This window comes from Anneissia japonica, unplaced genomic scaffold, assembly GCF_011630105.1.
Source record: "Anneissia japonica isolate Jap-2015-1 unplaced genomic scaffold, ASM1163010v1 scaffold785_len581690_cov155, whole genome shotgun sequence".
In the NCBI taxonomy this organism is placed as follows: Eukaryota; Metazoa; Echinodermata; class Crinoidea; order Comatulida; family Comatulidae; genus Anneissia; species Anneissia japonica.
Genome location: NW_022739772.1, coordinates 456526 through 478601, shown reverse-complemented (window position 1 = coordinate 478601; position 22076 = coordinate 456526). Strand labels below are relative to the sequence as shown.

The 22076-nt window shown below is 33.8% G+C and overlaps 1 protein-coding gene across 2 annotated transcripts in view; it reads right to left on the bottom strand.

Moving 5' to 3' along the window:
* The window catches only part of LOC117118008 (tyrosine-protein phosphatase non-receptor type 5-like), a 78907-nt gene that overhangs the window by 52633 nt on the left and 4198 nt on the right, over positions 1–22076 (bottom strand). For both annotated transcript variants that reach the window (XM_033262505.1, XM_033262504.1), the window contains 2 exons: positions 17709–17768; positions 7076–7183 (listed from right to left, as the gene is read on the bottom strand). In XM_033262505.1, the coding sequence (XP_033118396.1) occupies positions 7076–7141 (66 nt within the window). In that variant the 5' untranslated portion in view covers positions 7142–7183; positions 17709–17768. The remainder of the gene's footprint in view (positions 1–7075; positions 7184–17708; positions 17769–22076) is intronic.

Below are 22076 nucleotides of genomic sequence, written 5' to 3'. Positions count from 1 at the left end.
ATAGTAACCACAAGTAAAAATAGCACTAAAAACACAGTGGAGACATATGATGCAATGGCAAGACTTCGGCCCTTTAATTGCCAGGTCGGAGGTTCGAGCACAAGCTCGTCACATTGTCAATAAGCCTTGGGTGTTCCAAATGATGTACACTGCGACTGATGTGTATAATGTATTCAACGACCGGGGGGTATAATATTAATAATAATACGTAATGAGTGCCTACTGTTAGATGATTCCTACAACATTATTATTATGATTTGAGAAAGCATTTCATTGGTTAATTAATGCAGGTCCTTCACAACACTGCAGGTAAAATAAAAGGAAAATACTACCTATATTCGTATTCAGAGTTAAAATAATAATTATTCATTTTGGCTTCTTTCATCTTATATAATGATAATGCTCTCTTTTGTGATTTGACCTGTTATTTGGTGAGAGCAGCCAGCTCATTTGGCTAAACCGTGGAGATCTCTCGGTCCCAGATCAATTCCCATCGCCGCTCTCCTTGTGTTTCAGCTGGAGGGCTGAACTGCAAGCTTAAAAAACGCAACATCTTTCGGATGAGATGTTTAAGCCATTGGTCCTGTGTGCAAAATGGCCCATGTGAACGTTAGAGAATGCAGTATACCCTTCAGAAAAGAGTAGGGGACTTTCTCCCGGCGTACCGCCCGATCACCACCAGAAGTACCCGACTGGAAATAAGTCTTCTTCAAACTTTCGTGGGTTATCCTTGGTGTTCAAGCCGAATAAATCCATCCATCCGTATTTGCCACATCCAAGGTGGTTTGCATGTAACGTGATAATTTACTTACTTTTTGCCTTATCCATATTTTTGTAAATGTTTTTGTTTTGCTTCAAATAGATTCATTAAGAAGGACTACGGAATCTTACTTTTCATTAAAGTTAATTTTTTATATCCGGTCAATAAAGGTACTAAAAGATAACAGGGAAGTTATATAAACAGGATTCTACATACTGAAATTGCAAAAAAATCTACCTGAAAACAAATGCGAGAACTTAAGATGTAAATTTACAACCCGGATGAATTAGTAGACATCCAAAGAATGTTAAAATAATACTGCAGGGCACTAGTATTTCATTGAAGATTTTTTATATTCTGTAAATTACACATTGAACGTTTTCTAATTACCAACAGAAAAAATTTCATATAATAACAGTCTATAATATTGTTTTTTCCTACATTATATGTGGTACTACTCTATTTAATTTAAGGTTTTATTATATATTGTAAACTACACATCCAACGTTCATTTTCAAATTACCGACTAGAATAATTTTAAATACTGACTCTATAATATTGTTTTTTCTACATTTTATGTATTACTACTACTCTTTTCATTATACGGAATGAAAAGAGTTACAAGTTGAAGAGGGATGCAAAAGACGGAGAATACACAATTCACGAAGTAGACTACTGGAATAGAACTTCTTGAAGGACATACCTTTCGGCAGAACAAATTGATGACTATTCATTGAGGGTTTTTTATTTGTAAATTACACCTTGAACGTTCATTTTCTATAACTGACTGGAACAACTTATTGAATGCATATTGTTTTTCTACATTTTATGTTTTACTATTCAATGATAATATTTATCATTTCTTTTCCTTTCTATTAATGCTTTTATTATTTTTATCTTGGTTATTATTTATAACACCTTCTATCTTTTAGTAAACAACTCTCTACTCTATAATACTATATTGAATATTATACTTATCAGTAAAAATTTATTATTTTATATTTTCATTAAAATTATTACTATCGCTAATACTGATTGAAGTATGTCTGGTTTATAAGGGGTCATCCATAATTTTCACCATTTTTAAAAGAGTACAAAATATCCACTTTACGATAGGGGGTTAAAAATGTAGGTAGGCATATGTACATTTTTATGAGAAAGTTAAAATGATAATCTCAAAATGATAAAAAATACATTTTATTGTGTACTCTTTCACAGGGATGGGGATTGGGTAATTTCACAGGGGGAAGGAAGGGGTGGCGGATCACAGCAAAGAGTATGTTTAGTACTCTTAATATGAAAATAAAGGATGACCCATACTTCTCCCCCCCCCTCCCATAAAAAACAAAATATTACATCAATTCATTGGATACTAATTTTCTAAGTTTCCTATACTACAGTATTATTACAAGTCAAATTCAAAGTACTATAGACTTTAAATTAAAAATTACCAACGAACATTTTAAAATAAACAACTCAGCCTTTGTCATTTGTATGATCAATTATCTGTTTGGGAGCATCTTTTATTTGAATACCAAATGAGAGAGTTTTTCTCCTGGATGTGTGGGTGTCAATTACGTATTCCTTAATCTCTGCTCAGACTGTCAAATTTTCTTTGACAAAAAACTGTTGTATGCCCATATATAGTCATGATGTCCTATATATGGCCATGATGTGATGTCATCATGACCATATTTAGGCATGTCACATGTTTTGGTCAATTAAAATGCGATAGACTGGGCGGGGCTTCAAGACTAGCCGCCTTATTTAAATATATCTGTTTAGCGAATTCAATAATATTAATTAACATTAACTAATGTCTATCTAACTACAGTATGCCAATATCTTTCCGTAAAACAGCATTGTGTGTGTGAACATTATGTTTACTGCATAATCTATTAAGACTGACGCTGGCCTTTTTTTTTTTTTTTAGCGAACTCTCCGACACCAATAATGGTAATTTTGAATATTTAAATTTTTATTTTTGGCCAGTTAATACACCCTCCACCACAAAAAATGTACATTTCAGGAAAAAAAATAAATGTTTTCATTTTAATTTTACTGAGTCCTCCGCTTCCCTGAAATCTCCAAAAATAAGAATATATATATTTCTTTCTTAATTACATATATTTAAAGCGTTTATCAATCTCATTACTATTCTGTTTACATTAATCAATACAATTTTATTTTCATTTTCTCCTCCGCCTAGATGCTTTTGGGAAAATAATTTTGCTTATTAAAGAAAACAATTTTTTTTCCCCTCTTCTCTGATGATCTTTACAAAAATAAGTTTGCTAAGCAAGGAATTAAAAAAATCTCGCCTTGAAGCAAAGCCAGCCAGCCAGCCCAGGCTAGCCATATTTATACATGCAATTACAATGTGTTCCCACATCATAGAGTTTGACTTATTTATAGTAGTCGTACAACCCCAGATCAATAAATCAATAACGATGCGGATCGTTTCCATTGTGAAAGTGAGATTGATAATTGTGTACAAGAACAATCGGGAAAAATATATACAACAAACCGACAATGATTGTTTATAAATGCGAAAGAACTGATTCAAAATTCTGGATACATCATTTGAACAAACTTATCTAATTACCCTAGAATGGATCTAATTTCATTAAGAACAGAATATCAATTTCCAACTAATTTTGTATGATTTAAATGTAGCCATTGTTTGAGACATGAGATATAAATTCATGCTTCCTCTGGTTGAGAAATTGGACAATATATGTTCTTTATTCCCAAATTAATAATCATTTCTTTTTTTTTTAATATACCTCCATCAATTTAGTCGTCTTGTTGGCGAAGTGCCAAAAAAGAATTTCACAATGAATTTGCACTTTTGAGCGTATACATTTACAGTAACTAGTAAAATTCAAATAAAGATTTGAATAATAGAAATTGATTTGCTAATAAAACAGACCATAATCAACACAAATAGAAAAAAAAATCTGTTTTTTTTTTTTTTTCTAATTTACAGACTTAAATATTCATCCACAACTAAGAATACTGAAAATATATAAGGTCTCCCTCCAATTAAAGACTAGTCTTGGGACCGAGAGTTCCACGGTCTTTACTTTTGGTCTCTAGTGAAAATAATGACGATAAAAGACATTGGTTAACTTGGGCCCACAGAAACGTGGTCATTAATTTCCGGGGCATTTTATAGGAGACCTACTGTGCAGTGCTTTCAGGCTTATGGTTAATAGATTCTGGTTAATAGACTTCAAATTTTCAGTTGATAGGTAACTGTTAACCTACTTTTATACAACTACACAATTTCAATACGCCTATTGAATTGTATTGTTTTCGATTATATACAGCTAAACAAAGAAGAGCGATTATTAATAGAAATCTTGGAATTACGTTTTCAACATGAATTAAAATGATGCTATTCTTTGGCTTCTTGTGATGAACAATCTGAATACATAAATTGTACAATCTTAACTTTCCATCAAATTTAATTGTCAAACCGGATTTTAAAAGTAACTATTGTTAGTGTTATTGATTCCATTATGATTGATTACTTTTCATTCACATTTAGGTTTCAGTTTCTACTCAACCAGACCTAGCTGCTATATACCCTTGCTATTATGTTGATTTTTTAATAATATTTTATTGTTCTCTTAATCTACTATACAGCCTATGTGATTTTTTACTGGGAAATAAATCTCAGCACGAGGCTTAACCAACGGACCACTAGTATTTAATAAATCAATGGGCTTATTCGACTGGTTCATTTCGTTGAGTACAAATTTTCGTTGAGTATTATTTTCATTCGACTGGTTCATAAAATAGACTTCGTTGACAATGAAAATTAACATAATCAGAATGCGTTGATCAGCGTTAAGTTATGCATGTGACCAAAAAAAAATATGGCCGATTGATCAGTTTAGCAACAACATTTGGGTTAATATAATTTAGATTAAATTTCAGAAAATGGGTGATGCACCCATTGCACCCTCCTGGATATAGGCCTGGATTAGGCTTTTGTAACAAATGGTTTGGTCACATTAGATGGAAACAAGTACACATTATTCGACAATGTCTGATCAGATAAAATCTGTTGTGATTGCCTTTTCTTGCCTACTGTAATCTCCAAAAATGAGGTTATATATATTTCTTACATAAATCTAAAGCACACTTTCAGCATTTAAATTACATTTACACACACACATGTATATATATATATATATATATATATACATATACATGTGTGTGTGTGTACACACACTACTCAATATTTTATTCCATGCATCCATGTTCTATTTTACACTTTCAACAGTTAAATTCAAAAGATTGCATGTAAAAAATACCATTTAGATGAAAATGGTGATTTAGTAAAATAGCAAGATTTTATTGTTTTATATAATTGCTCTTTTTGTTTAGCGTGCGTCATACTATATTCGTAAAAATTAGAAATTTAAACAACGATACACATCATAAAATGTTATCAATTTGTCCCAGGAAATTCATAACTCGCCAACTGTGAAATGATGTGGATGTTCTATCTCAGCGACTAACTATAAAAAATACATTAATTGTTGTTAGTTTCACGGACAAATGTGAGCAATAGTTGTGACCGATATCTCTACGTTGTTCGTTGAACGTATTGTATGCAACCGCCAACTTCCAATCATCCGTTTAATATCATCGCTCAATATTTCATTCACTATTTCATTCACACTTGCATCGCAAATTGAAGATACAAAGAAAACATCAGCTGTTAATTATAATTATTATTTTAATCATCGGTTTAAATCCACTGATTTTAGATTCTAATGCCATGAAATCCGCATAATCTTGACACACTTAAGTGAAAACATTTAATTAAAATGCATTCGTAATTAGCAGTTTGAGATTTGAAACCCCCAACAGGCACTCGCAAGAGAACAATAAAGAAATTGACGTTTTACACCATCTCCAATACAATTTATCCTAGTCACAGAGGACGCTCAAATTCATGCTGATGTCAGCGTTGCTCATAAACTTCAAAACATGCTCGTAGAATGAGTGGGCGAATTACGTCAAAAATACGAATGAGAAATATCATGTAGGTGGGTATGAATCATAAGATTAAAAAATAGGCACTTAGCTAGAAAACCGGAGCCATATATGATATAAAATCAAAACCAATGAGAAATATATGAAGCAGAAAGTTAGTACTTTGCAAGATAATACAGTCCTACTTTCTACATAATAAAAAGGTAATCGAAGTTCAATAAAAAAATAAAATACTTATATATAAATTCAAGGAACATAATGACTCATTCCAAGTTTTCTGTGTAGTGGTTATTTTTGTTTTCATTGGAAATTGTTTTTTTTTTTTTTAACTTCAATCTGCAGTATATTTGTAATGTATTCCAAGTGATTAGTGAGTTAATATTCTTGTTGGCAAAGTAAATAATACATTAATTGAAAATATGTAAATCTAATTTATGTAATAATATGAATAATGAATTATTTTGCAAAAAAAGAAACATGATTAATGAACTAATCCTTAATAAATACATGTAGGCTAATTACCTCTTATAATTCTGTAGCATAATATAAAAAAATCTTTTGACAGTTCGATCTCCTCGAAACAAAACCAAAACATATGGTCAACATGCTTTTTCTGTTCAAGCTCCTTCTCTGTGGAATTCTCTTCCTCTTTCTGTTCATTTTATATTCTTTTAAGAAGAACTTAAAGTTTCACCTTTTTGAGAAATGTTACTGAGTTTGTTTTCTCCTGTGCCTTTGATAAATTTTTGAATTGGCGCTATATAAATGTTTATTATTATTATAATATTATTAAATAAATAATTTAACAAATAATTTATAAGATATAATGATTTTTTAAATTCTATTTTTTATGATAGTATGGGCATAAATATATAATATATAATTTCACAAATAAAATTTATTTTTTTTATGATAGTTTTGGCATATATATATACAGTTTACAAATATACAAATCCCACTACAAATACACAGTAATGAATAATTATATTTATAAATAAGACAATAAGTAAAGTACTTTATTTGAGAAAATAAGACCAAAAAATGGGAGGAGGGGAGGAGGGACACAGAGGAGGAGAAACAGAAAATGCTGCAGAAATCAAAACATCCTAATAAACAATAAAGATAAAGAAAGCAATAAACAACCTCATTCTCTTCTCATTCAAAACCCTAGATGAGTAACAATTTATTATTTCAACTTGGCCTTATAAGCATAAGCTTCATTGTTATTGGTTAATAGTTATCAATGAACAATACCTTAAATAAAATAGTTGAGTTCATTTTTTATATAAGTGATAGACCTACCTGAGTGCTCGCCCTCGCCGAGGTAACCATGTTTCGCATCGACTCGACTCTAGCTGCAGATGGCATTGTAGTTGTGCTTACAGTAACAACTACGGTAACAATCGACACCTACGAAAAAAGGAAGAAATGCGATAATTCCAGGAGAAAAAAAAATCCAATTAGAAAAGGGCACTCTCTCTCTTGGAACTATCATTTCTAGGGACCCTTCTCCTGAGTGCATTTTATGTCCATGTTCAGTGGTGCAAAGTACTACGATGAAAATAAAATACTGTACGTCCCTATCATTCCAATATTTACATTTTTAGCAGATGATACGCAAGAATCACCCACCATAGATCTACATCTATGGCATCTGAAGAGGGATAATAACCACTGTAATGGATTGGTCTATTACTGGAGGATAGGAAAAGTGTTAAATTTACATGGTATGTGGTAAAAATCTCTGAATTATAAGAGTACTGTATGTATATATTGAGAGATTTTGCACCAATATTTTGCGCTCTTGGTGAAATATATAAAGGTAAAGGTAGGAAAATAACCCATAACTTGCCGCGTCATTGAGCTGAATTTTGAATGGGCGCGGTCTATTACTACCAAGCAGCCATCAAGATGCGCTTCATACAGTAGTACCTACATGTTCGCATCATTTCACAACAACAGGGGCTGAAATGAGCCATAAAATTGGGGTAACCCCCAACTCTTCCGAAAGATGCAATAGGTTCTTTAAAGTGCACATAAGCAAGACGTATGCATTGGACATTCCATTTTAAGTCCTTATCCGTGAAGATTTAGTTCTACCAACAGAACCATGGGCAAGAAGCGGCTGGAACCAGCGCTGATGTTAAGTCTGTAGCTAGCAACGCCCCCTGCCTTACCGCTCGCCTACTCGACTCGCCCCCGATATTTTAGCAATAATAAAAAAAACTGACCATTGATTTTTTTAATTGTTGGATTGGTCATGTTAGTGAACAATAACTGTTCAGGCCTAATGCACGTTCCAAGTTGAAAACACTCCGTCAAGCACTGTAGCACAGGGAAATAGCAATGTGACATGTTCGCATTAAACTTCTCCAAACAGGAAGAATAACCTGGTTATTCTTCCTGGGCAATGTTTGCTCAGTTTAAGGTTTCTGCACTAGTGACCATTCAAATGTCAAGGAGGCTTTTTCTGCATTAGATGTTATTTGTGTCACAACTAAACCGGCTTGGGCATCATAGACTAAAGGTTCAGATTCACTACTTCCCCCTCCCATGCAAGGCCGTAGGCAGGAAATTTTAAAGGGGTTTTAATTTTTCACAAAAGGGCACTTTCAGTCCACACTCCCCTCCTCCTTAACATGGTTTGGGAAGATTTTACGGATAAAACACCTCAGATATCCAGAAATAGCACTGCAATTCATAAAAAATTTTAAATTTTAAATGTTTGGAGTTAATTTCAACCACCTCCATGCAAAACAAAAAGGCACTTTTTACTAATGATTTTTGAGGGCATTTCTGGAAAAGTGGGGTTCTTTTGAATCCCTCTAACCTCCCTGGTTGCAGGCTTGCCATGGCAGCGAATTAGTTCCACTAAGTGGGTTAATAAAATTCAAAAAATGACCATTAAGTTTTTATTATGATTTAGTTCCACATTTTCATTTTTTGCACCCCTGGGCCAAAACCAGCCTACGCCCTCGACAGGTACATGGTTATTTTGGCCAGAAAGTCCAAACCAAGTAGGACTTTAGTTTAGCAATGACGGTATAATTCTAAATTAAGCAATACAGTACTGCCACGGTTAAACGCAGAGTAACAGTCAACGATGAGATTAGATGTTTTAATTAACCAATGAATAGGCTGGTACCAAGATATTTAATTGATATTATGGCAAAAGGTATTGAAGATTTTCAAGGATATATTTTTCCATGGCTGACAATTTTAATCCTTACAACTGGAAATAAATTGAAGAATAATTATGCAAAATGATAATTTTATAAATTGATTCTAAATATAGAATTGTCTATCTGCCCATTTTCAGGCAGATTTATTTTCAGACAGATTACTATTGTATACTGTACAAGGCTTTTGGAAAGTCTCTAGTAGGAAAGAAATTTATTTTTAGAACAAGTGAGATTTTAAGTGTTTTTTCAGACCACTGCATTTATTAGTCTGCTGGCATGGAGGATTGGAGATTTAGCAATGCATTTCTATATTAATATGTTGATATTTAATAGTAACAATAACATGTCTATATTTAATAGAAACATGAGGGTACAGTATTTATATAGAGCTCTCCAAGAGTACTTCACGTTATTACTTCAGTCATAGAAACAGTGACTATTGAAAAAATTGGGGAGGTGTGGAGTATTCCATTATTTGCTGCATGATTAGCACATTGGCAAAGAAAACCTCATAGGTAGCCAGTCACACTCCTGGTTGATGAGAAACGTTGATAAAACTTTGGACAATTTCTCAACAGTGCCACTAGCATTTATTGGAATAAAATCCCCACAAATGTAGAACATATAGCATTTATTTTTATTATTTTATAATAATTATATTTAATACTAACGTCACATGGACAAAACAGTTACGTACATATAATGGCACCCATTTATCGATTCCTGATGCTGGGAAACAGTCTCTTGAGTACACTCTGCCATTAAAATATGTATGCTGTATGCCTAGGCAATTGTTAAAGATCCAGTTTATTGCCATCATTATCTTTAGTTTAATTGGAATTTCAGTTTATGCCATATTCAGAATAAGCACAACACCATCAAGGTACCATATGATTGAAAATTAACTTTAAAATAGAAAATTTAAAAATTATGAAAGCTGAAATAATTATATTGAGAAAGTGGTATTGTCTATCAATTTGATTGGTATACTGCAATATAATTGGATATTGCATCATCATTGTATTTTCTAATTGTCTGAGTTTTCCTAAACATATTTGGACAATTAAAACTCTTTAACACGTTGACTGCCAGACCTATTTTTAAGGTTCCTTCCTGTGTGCCAAAACAAGTTTACATGTACAAACATACTTTTTTGAAATGTTATCTAGTCATACGTCATCAAAATGATGTGTTTAATAGATTGGCGGGAAAATATTAGGAGGCGAGTATACTCGTCGACGGCACTGTGATAGAACGTTTTATTGACTATGCCAAGTGCGAGTTATCTCGTCCGCTTTTTGCATTGGTTAGTATATGTTCAAAGGGCGCCCCCCACTTGTGCCGCTCGAGTGTACTACCGGCAACATAACACAACAAACATACATATGTCATATGTACGTTATCGTCTAGGTGTATCTTCCCCGAACTACCAGCCGTTTAGTCTGTGGTTCCTCAATGTATAACAAAGAAGTTATAAATGCTAGAATGTTACCCCGATTTTGACGAGTATCCTCGTCCCTGGCGCCCTCAGCAACACACTGTGAGCGAGTATACTCGTCGCTGGCAGCCAACGTGTTAAAAGGCAAAATTTGATAGGGCTTAAATTGGAATTGATAACAGTGGAGTCTGAGCCACAACAATTGTGCCAATCACTAGCATTTCAGACAACTTAAAAGTCTTTTCAATTAAGAGCAGAATTTTACTGGAAAAAATCAGAATTAATTCCTTTAAGGGTGAAAATTATGGGGGAAAAATTGAAAATATGGAAGACAATTTGAAATTGTATATACTAAATTCATTTAATAATTCAATACTGTACTGTTTTTGTTTCAAGTTGTACTGGTATTAAAATAATGTTTAATTTAAATATTATTTAAGCAATGTTAGGTAAATGTCAATTCACATATGTTAATACTATAATAATTCAGTGTGCATTCAAAAATCTACTAAATAATTTTAACAGAATGAATATTTATCTACTATCTGAATGCCAAGGATTATGGGAGGTCACGTGAATAGGTCATGTGATCAGCTAATTAACATACAAAGATGCATACATGTACAGTAGATAAAAATTATGCATATCAAACTAACTTAATGAGAAAATACTGTTGTTCCTCAGGTACAAGCCCATCTCGGGTATAAGCCCAATTTTATGTACCAACCTTTCCTCAAGCAAAAGCACAGGGTATGACTTCCACTATATATTTTAAGAAAACAACATCAAAAAAGAAAAAACTTAGCAACGGCGCCTTGCCCAGGGACAGAAGCGAAATGCACTAATGCACGTTCAAAGCTTTAACCTTTCAGCTAAAAGAGCTGAAACCCAACCAATGCGCCGACAGCCAGACTAAATGTTGACGTAAAAAATAAGTTTCTATAAATCTATGAAACGTTATCCTAAATAGTAGAAAAATTTATTTATTTTATCTTTTGTATTGTACATGGTATATTTTTATGGGAAACTACTTTACTTTTCACTGGTTTGCATTACTAGAGACGTCAGAAGTAAAAATATTTGGATGAGATATTATTCGTGTAACCACACAAACAACCGACTATCCAGTGAGCAAAATAAATTGTGTAAATGTATAGTAATCTACATATACAGAAAATAATTAAATTATTTAATAATATGAACAGTTAAGAGAGGTGAGAAGGCTATGGCTATGCTTACGTAAATCTCTATGACAGAGTACATGCAGCTTGTCGTCTAGCGGTCTTTATAAAGTAGGAAATTTGCAAGTGCACGGGTAGACGTGGTATTACCGAGAATGACCTGTCAAATACGTCTTTGTTATCACAGTAGTTAACTACCCACACATTTTCAAAAAGCTCATCTTTTAACAAAATGACAGTTAACAGAAATACCATCAACTTTTAAGGGGAACACCTGTCCTTCAGACGAACTGTCATCCTATTAAACATACCCGCTGCTAATGGCGAGATTCATTGGACCAGAACGTTAGTAATCTGACGTTACTTGTCTCAGTCAAATAATTTTGCCCCAGAGAGTACAATCACATTGAAAACAGATAGGCTCCCTGCAGGAGAGAGTGTGGGTGTGTGTGTGTGTGGGGGGGGGTGGGGGGGGGGGGTGTGTGTGTGTGTGTGTGCGCTTGACTTGTTTTTTTTTGGCTACTTTAAACTCATATATGCTTTTTGTGTTGGCAATTCACTAACTGTACTATATACCAGATTGTTGTGACTTTAGTGAACTTTCTAGTACAGGTCTTCTCTAGCAGCTTTCTGTGTTGTCAATTCAATTTGATAAATTATTGTAACTAGGACAGGTCTTATCTAGCATTTTCGTAGACTTGCTTTTCATTTTTATCTGTCGCTCATGACCCATCCCATCATTCCACCGGATTTAATCTTACCAGGTCAACTGCCGGACGCCTGCGGTTTATAGTCCTTATCCAAGACGACTTGTTCCACCACCAGAACGGTAGGCGAACGTGCTGTTTGAACCAGCGCCAATATTATGGTTGTACGTTGCGGCACTTCTGCCTTAACCGCTCGGCCATCCAACTCGCCAAACTTTGAGAGTGGAAAACTGCATGTTGTAATTTTTATTTTTATTTTGATTTGATGGACACCATGATGTCTACCAATCTAAATATCTATTGTATATATTTATTATACAACCCACATACTCTACCACTTTTGAGTGGGAGGTAGACTTATACATTAAAGTACACCACCAGCATTTATTACCTTTGTTACCTTCACAATTGTATCATTCACTAGATTTTCCAGCCAATGTCTGGCTGTAAAAAATGTATCTACTTTCAGTGGCTTATATTTATTGTGATATTTATTTGATATATACATTTTGGTGTTGGCAGTATACTGTAGGTGGGGTTAATTTTAGATATATAGAATCAACTTACCCAATTATGCATAGATATATAATTCTGTATAACAGTTTTAAATTAAAGTATTAAATCAAATGTTATCCCTGTTTTTTTTTTGTTTTTTTTTAAGTTTTTAAGATTTAATAATCACATAGCACAGTAATAAAAATTAATGTTATTAAATTATAATTTAAAAAGAATATCATTTGTTGATCTAAATAATAATTTCAATTTCATTTCAAATCAGATATGAAATTGATTTATTAAAATATTACTACTTATTATGCAATCATGCATTTTATGTACTGCAGAACGAAATTGTGACCTGCTATAGACTCAAAGTATAGTACAGTAGGCATACCTACCTGTAAATATGTTAACACACACACACACACCTAAAAGCCAAACCATAGTTTACCTGAGGAAAAGTACATTGCACACAATTTTTCAAGTAGTGATTGTATACATAATCAATATTTACATTAGAATACAGTTTTTTTTTTATAAAGTTTTTTTTTATAATTTGTTTGTCTAACATCAATACATGGCATTGAGAGTCGCCTTGTATGTCCTGAAGATAAACCTTTTTAGATCGACTGCTTCATTAAAATGTTAAACTGAAGAATTATTTTTAAAACCTTAAATGCAAGTTTTCAAAAGTATGATAGTTCCTCATTTATAAGCCTACCTTGGGTATACTCACTTCATGTATAAGCCCACAATTATCTATTCATACAGAACACTCCACCCATGTATAATAAGACCACTTCTTATTAAATTCAGAGTTGAAGGTAAAAATAATTGAAATTGAAAATAGCAATTCTAGCTACATTTTGACCAAGCCTAGCTACAGGTACATACCTTTGTGAGAGATTAGCCTTTGACACTCTATGGGACCAAGACTTACTGTAACAACCTAATATATCTTAGGCCTACTTGTATCATTTACACCCTAACAAATCCATTCATCGCCATCGCAAAATACAACTGTTCCCTATGTAAAGGGATTAGGAAAAATGTAAATGATAGTATTCTATAGTGTCTGTTTCTACAGTAACAAAAAGATTATTTCCTTTATCTAAATATCTACTGTATAATATTTACTGTAAACCAACATACAGTACCAAAAGGCTACGACTTTGAGTGGGTGGTGATCTTACATAGTAAAGCACACCCCTTGCAACCATATACATTTTTACTTCCAAAATTTAATAATGGACAATGGGCTTATTCGACTGGTTCATTTCGTTGAGTACGAATTTAGTTGAGTATTATTTTTATTCGACTGGTTCGTAAAATAGACTTCGTTGACGACGAAAGTTAACGTAACCAGAATACGTTAATCAGCGTTAAGTTATGCACGTGGCCAAAAAAAATATGGCTGATTGGTCAGTTTAGCAACAACATTTGCGTTAATATAATATAGATTCAATTTTTAGAAAATAAAAATTATAATATTTACCCTCATTGAAGTCAAAAAATAATTGAAGGCTAACAGAATTCAAAAACTGGATGAAAACATTTTTTTACAAAAAACCCATACTGCTACAATTTGAAGCAGCCTTGATTATACTCAGCGTGTATCGCGGTAACTATGCAGCCATTTTGTTTTGTCGAGTATTTGCATGTTTTCTATACGACTGGTCATCTTCGTTAAGTAGGATTTTACCACCGCGCAGGTGGCCGTGGTTTAATGAAGAACAACCAGTTGAATACGGCTATTAATTGCCAATGGCTTACATAACAGTAGACATGCCAGTTTAGTAATGACAACTCCTTTGAAACCCAAGTTTTTGTTTGAGGTATGAGAATATGTGCACCTGAGGGAAGTAATGTAGGTCATTTTACTGCAGGTACAAGTGAAATGTGTATGGCGAGATGAATATTAGATCTTATTCATTAATTTGATAATTAAATTTAACATCAAGGTCAACCGATGTTTTAGTTTATTAAAAAATGGAAAAATGATGTGGATGATAAATATTAAGAGTCTACAGATACGATTATGCTAACTTTAAAGCTACAAATGTAATTGCCTCTCTTCTGCTCCGTCCTAGTTAAGTTCCCAAGTGGAAGGTTTGGGAGGAAACCCACCAAGAAGCAAGCGGTTTGGCGCAACAGGAACGGTTTGGCTTCCCAACCTCAAGGTCAGCATTTCAATCCCATCGCTGTGCATTTCGTTTGTGTCTTGGAGCAAGCTACTTTATCTGCATTGTTCCTCTCCGCCCAAGACTATAAATGTGTACTTTAGTGGGGTTGACTGCTATTGCACCAATATGGCAGTAACACTTAAGCATGTGGAGCCAATGACCAGGGAAAACAAAGCGCTTTGTAAACTAAAGGAATAGGCGCGGCTATAGAAATACCAAACAAAAATAAGTTCCAAGTAGAATACTGTATATCAGTAGTACAATTTAGCAAATAATTTATTATATAGTAAATTATATAATACAGTATGGAAAACTCCCTTAAGTGTAAAATTAATTTACTGAAGCGTATTACCTATTTTCCAAAACTCATCTACACATACTTTATCATACCACAGTTTAATATACAGTATCCCCTTTTGAATCCGAACAAATGTTCTACACTCTCTGCAACATTGGGAAGATGCTGTAGACCAGAGTGAAACAAATCCCCTTCTTTTCCTATCAATTGTTGCACCTCCCACTTTGAAACATCATTCCTTCTATATTCCCTTACCCTTGCATACTCCAGGTCTAAAGACCCTTCCCAAAATCTCTCCTTCTCTTATAAAGCAAGTTAATATTGTAGACCAATACTAACTCACATTTACAGATACTTCATACCAATCTTGTTGTAAAATAGTTTATTGTGATTTGTATGGCATTGTATTGTAATGTTTGTTAGTGGATAATGGCCTATGATGGCACACCGAAGCAATGAATTGAACTGAACTGAATAGAGTAGGCCTATAGCACAGGATTTACAATATTATTTTGCAAATCATCAAACAGTACCAGACTCAAGTACGGTCATATAGTAAAATGATTTTCAGTAACAAGTCTTCAAATATTCATGGTACGAAATTTCTGTAGCACCTAGTAATTTGTCTTAAGTGCAAAATATGGGTTAATTGCTTAAATTACAGGTAGAAGGCTCTAGCAACATTTGTGGAATTTCAAAGAAATGGGACAGGATAAAGAATTAAGGGCATCTTTTTCTTAGTTTTCAAAATAATTTATCAGTAATCTGTCAAATATTAAATGTCTAGGACAACATAACCAATTATCCTGATGATGGAAAAGTGACATTTGTTCTGGACTTCAGACCTATTTATTTATGGTCTTGGCCTACAATAAACTTCCGTAGTATTTTTGCCTATAATACTTGAGAAGTCTGCAATATTATTATAATATATTAATTATAATTTAATTCTTGTATTTCTTTGTCACTCATATACCCAGATATGGCTGGCAAAAATTGGGTGTGACATTAACAAAACTTAAAGTAAAGTACAGTATATAGTGTAAAAGTACTCAAAGTAATTTGATCAGTGCAGTTCTACATCTTACTATTTCCACCAATTCTTCCTACAGTAACTATATTTGGCTTTAAATATTAAATTAGTTTTAAAGTGAACAGAATGGATCAGGGTTTACAGGCCCAAGGCTCGGCAGGATTAAACACTTCAAACCACCAATTACCTAAAATACACTCTGGCATAATCAATGCTTGACATGGAAAGCATGCTAAGTTGGATAATTTTAACTTCTCTCAATTCCACTAATGGCATCAACGCCCTCCGGTCAAGTTGGTAGTTTATTGTAAGTGGATTGGATCAGTTGTTAATTGACCAAATTGCCAAAGAACAGTATAGATGGACACACTCTCTTCACCCATTGGGGTCATGGGTCAGTTTGGGGATCACTAATGTTGTGTTTCTTTCAATAAGATCGGTATCTTAGATCAACTATTATTCCTGAATATTGTCTAATATATGCTATCCATAGAAAAGTTGTCAATGGTTACCCGGTGGATTGTTTTTCCATGGATTATTGTGAATGCAGTGGCAGCTCCAGAGATGTACTGGTCAGGGGTTATAAGTCTGGGCTGGGGGTGGAGGGAATGTCACATCCACTTTAGTTCCACCAGCAAACTTTAAGAATATAGTCACGCCCAGATATGGCACCATCAGAAGGTAAAAATGCTGTGCGTGTTCTCCAATTAAAGGATTGGCTTCTTAACTGGCGAAGATCCACTTTTTCCTGACCGAGGTTCTATGGCCCCCTCCGCGGACCCCACGTTGGATGCCACCACTCCTGTAAATGCCCATGTAAGAGATACCAATAGATTATTAGAGACCACGGATAAGTTGTCCACGGACTACAATAGCTGTCGATAGAAAATTGTCCATACTGTACATTACCTAACCAAGAGATAGTTTTGTATGTTCCAGTTGCAACTGTGGGGTCAGTGCTCCCAGACATGATCCATCGCTCCCCGACAGATGGACCATGCCCACCTCATCCCCTTCGTTTTTGGGACTGAGGTGAAGAAATTTAGGTTGTCACAACTAGATGCCCAAAAACAACACTGTCTAATAGTTTGTCTTTGGCTTTATACCAGATTATTCTAACTGATTTTCCCCGACAGATTGCTACTGTCTCCCAGACAGCTTGGACGGGTGTCCCTAATGGCCCACAGGTTGGCGCCGGCCCTGTTTGTTTGACAAAGAATAAGTTGCCCAGCAATCAACTGTCCATAAAATAAATAATCCATAAATAGTTGCCCATGCATTAGTTACCCACTGAATACCAGTTGTCTAGGAATATAGCCGTCCTTGAATTAGTCACCCCATTAACTGGTTATTACAAAGGTACCCGTAACAACACTGCTTTAGTAATATAGCAGTGTTTAAAGGCATCTACTTACCAATTTTGTATCCTAAAATGTGTAATGAAGCATCATGGGATGTCACCTTACGATGTTCATCTGCAAAACGAAAACAACGTTTAATGCAGTTTAAATGAGTACAGACTGGTTTTCATAGGACATAATTTGCACACTATTTAAAAGCCACGGTTTCCGATAGTAGAGGATGACATTTCGATTGAGCAAAGTTGACAAAAATAGCTGTGCATATTATTAATGTTATTATTATTAATGCAAAAGATAACACAAAGCAAAAAGAGACGACATTCCTAGTGTCTTCTTTCTTTTCAAAGGAAAAAATAGTAGACACCAGCTGCCCGGAAATCAGTCTAAGCCACTGCCGCTAAATAGAGTACACATCCAAAGTTGCAATAACATTTAAACATTAATCAAATCATACTAAAAATGATGCTTTAGTTGGCCTAAGATTATGAACATCAAATTATTATTATTACAACATAATATTACTTAAATAAATGTTTTAAAACACTATGGCATCCTTAAAAAAAAAAAATTATTTCCATAAAACAAAATAATAATTGATGCCAACCTAGCACAGTGTGACCAAATAAAATTAATGCTAACACTTGAAAATTTGAAATTTTCTTTATAAACAAATTTCAGAGAATATCTAAAATAATATGTTTGTCACTGACTGATCAAAACTCTATTGAAAATACACAATTGAACTTTGCACAATTCCTCACAATATCGTGAATTGAAACGGATTATAAACGCAGCAAGTAAGACGATTGCATCAACCAATCAGAACTGAGAAAGGCAGCTGGCGTTATGAATCATAGAAGAATCACATTTACTATTGCCGGTGTTATCAACATGAAATTCTGGAAATAATATTAATTATAGAATTACGAAATTGAGACTATATACACGGTTTATAAATACCAAAGCTGGTTTGAGGGACCATACAACCAATTAAGTTAATATCTCTGAATGTGAGGCATCAATATTTGTATTGATTTATGCAAATTTATATAATTATCGAAAATGAAAAGATCCTATCTATACGGATATGCGCTGTCATGGAGATTGTAATATGATATTGTATGTACCCACAGATAATTTAACATCAATAGTTTGAAATTTCGTAATGCCCTCTCACTCACAGTATTACACGTACCTATCATTCTCATAATTTTTTATCCAATGCTATATATTACGCTATTATCGCATGCACTAAATTCTCTGATTATTAATACATTACACTGTGTGAAACATTTCAAACTTTGATGTTCAACAATGGTTAATAGATAGGTCAAAGGAAGGCAGAAAAAAATTACAGTAAAATTTTGTTTTTTTATCCAGTTTTTGCAATAAAAGAAGAGAAAATACAAATAAAATATTATTGTTGAATGTAAACAGTGTAGTATGGTAATGGGATGGTTAAATGTTTTAAATTTATATAATTAGGAAGAAATATACATATCTTACTTTTGGAGATTTCATGGCAGCTGTGGGCGTAATAAAAATAAAGAAAAAATTTTTTTCTGAAATGCAGACACTGGCAATACATGTTCAACTACTTTTACCAACCATTTATAAAACAAACTCTATGTCCAACATTGCTTGTTTGTAGCAAGTTGTATAAGGTTTTCAAGATCGCCGAAGTTTTTAAAGTCTTTTAGGTTTTTCAATTTTAGATTTTCATCCAGTGCTGCATCAAACTATTATTGCATATATGCACTAAATTCATAGATTCAGTTTTATCGCCAACATTTTTCAAGACTTTCTTTTACCTAGATACCCACTTTGATTATTATGTGTAATAATTTATTTAAACATGGATCAGCCTATACTAATTGTACTGGAGCCTATTGTTATGTTTCCTATTGTTAATTGTACGCCTCATATCATTTGACAGTTTACATAACAATTTCAGACACAATGAGGCTGCACCAACTGCCAGCAAAAATCTCAAACAATGAATTACATCAGAAATTTCTATTAATAGTACAGGTTTAGAGGAAGTGACATGAACATACACTGTACAGTATATTGCGACATTACTACAGTAGAATAGAGGGATTCGGCGATGTTTGTTTACATACGGTCACGTGACCTACGGTGGATATACCATGGAAAACATTACAGTGCGATCAATGTGAAAGTATAGGAAAAGGTAATGTTATCGTTTCAAAAACAACCACCCACCGTTTACGTGAGAAATAAATGGCAAGGATAGGTTGTATGATTGTTCAAAATAGTGTTTATTTACTTGTTCTAGTGTTCTCCTTGCATTGTATGCTTTGAAATTCATGTGATCATTCGTAAACCTTAGCTAGCCTAGAAATTGTAGCATAATCCGCGGGTCAGAAGCTCTTGTGCATACCTAAACAGGCTGTAGATTTGCAGGGCCAATGCCTAACATTTGTTGAAAAATCTCAAATTCCCTTGGACAACAAGTCATACAAAGTTTGTGTGGTGAATTTAGAGCCAGGGATATGCAAGTGTCTCGCAAACACGTATGTTTTCCGACAAACGCACATATTCACGTATGTTTTTATAGCTGTCGTTTTGTGGAACCGTCCCTAGCAAACAATATTCAAGGGACAGGGCTTATCGGAAATGTCCAATCCTGTGCCTTTAAGCTGTAGCGAGACATGCTGTACATTATACACTGAGTAAGAATTTCCGTCTCGTCTTGGTTCGAGTTGTGGCTGAAGGGTTGCTTGGGCTGTCCGAGGGAGACTTATCCACTACCCCTTCTCCCCACTGTACCATGCATTGTTGCCAATGTAACTGACTAAAATTCTGCCTGTGGTAAACAATTATAATGGACTTCAAAAACACTTTTTTTTAAATAAATAAAAACCAACCTCCTTCCATTTGGTTATTATGGAAATTTCATCATTTTTTAATGAGCCCTTAAATACTGTATATAAAATGCCGTCAGGTACACAACTTAAAATATTCAAAGAAAGAATATATATGATTATTAAGCATTATTATGAATATTTTACCATCCTTTGTTTGGTGTGATCTTTGTTTGCGTTACTATGTCCTTTTTACTGGCTGTGGCATATACAAGGCCGATACAACTTTTACAACTACCAACTGCCATAGCAAGGTGTGGTAATGAAATTGCTATTCATACGGTACTTTATACATAATCAAATAACTCAATTAAATTATGATGTACTGTACTGCCTACACTGGACTACATGGGCCATAAAATTTGTATACTTTGAATATTTTATAAGGTTTAATAGCTAACCACTGAAATTCAGAACAAGAAAATGTTTTCTTTGCCAATATACAGATGCATGAATAATGTAATTTAAAAACTATCCTTTGGGCTGGTATACAATTGATCATTTTTGTAGTCTGGAGATTGCTAAAAACTACATTTTTTTATCAGCATATGTAGAACATTTCACAATGCAACACTTAACTTCAGCTCAGCATATGGTACTTAAAGCCAGGTTCCAGGTTGCTTAATCCCCTTTTACCCCCAGTTTATAAATATTTATGTTTTTTCCGCTATAAAAAGATGGATTTTAACTAAGAATTGGTGAATATGTGGGGGGGGGGGGGATGATTGATATGATGTCCCTCCTACTTTGAAATGCGGGGGACATGTCAAACTGTCCATCACCAATTGATGCCTATGCACTGTTCATACAATACGTCAATTATCTACAGTGAAGGATTTCTCCAAACCGAAGTTCTACCAAGTGATCATCCACCACCTACAGTATGTTCTATAACACTTTTACAGAAATGTAACTTATTTATATATAATAATAAAGACCTTCAATCACACAGCTTTAAGTCAAGTGATCCTGACATGATATCTGCCACATCAACTGCCATCAACTTCCAATTGTAATCCTTGACCACTTGCAAATGTTCTACCATACATTGTTTATTAAAGAAACACTCTGAGTTAAACTTGGCCTATACTGTAGGAAACCCCCCTCCCGCTTCCTATGAACCTTGTTACGGGCCTGGGATGCCTAAAACTTCCCTATCACAGGGCACATGAGACATTCTTTCTTGTGTGAATCTGACAGTGCATACAGTCTTTGAGGAAGGTTAATTGGACAGTCTAGTCTGGAGTTTTTTTGTCTGACCACGAAGGAATTAGTTAAGTGGTTTGCAGAAGGCTTATTAAGATGTCCAGGATAATGCATGGGAAAAATATTAATTGTCCACGATAATCAATGGAAAAAGTCCATTGCAAAGTTTAACAGTAAGATCCATTACTTTAAAATAGGGCAAGGTCTAACAAACAAAAAAATTGATACTTTTACACCCTCACCCAAATTTCTTTTATAAACAATTTTTATTTTTTAGTAGATAGGCTTATTGTTTGTATTATCTCAATAAAGTAATTTAAATGGAATA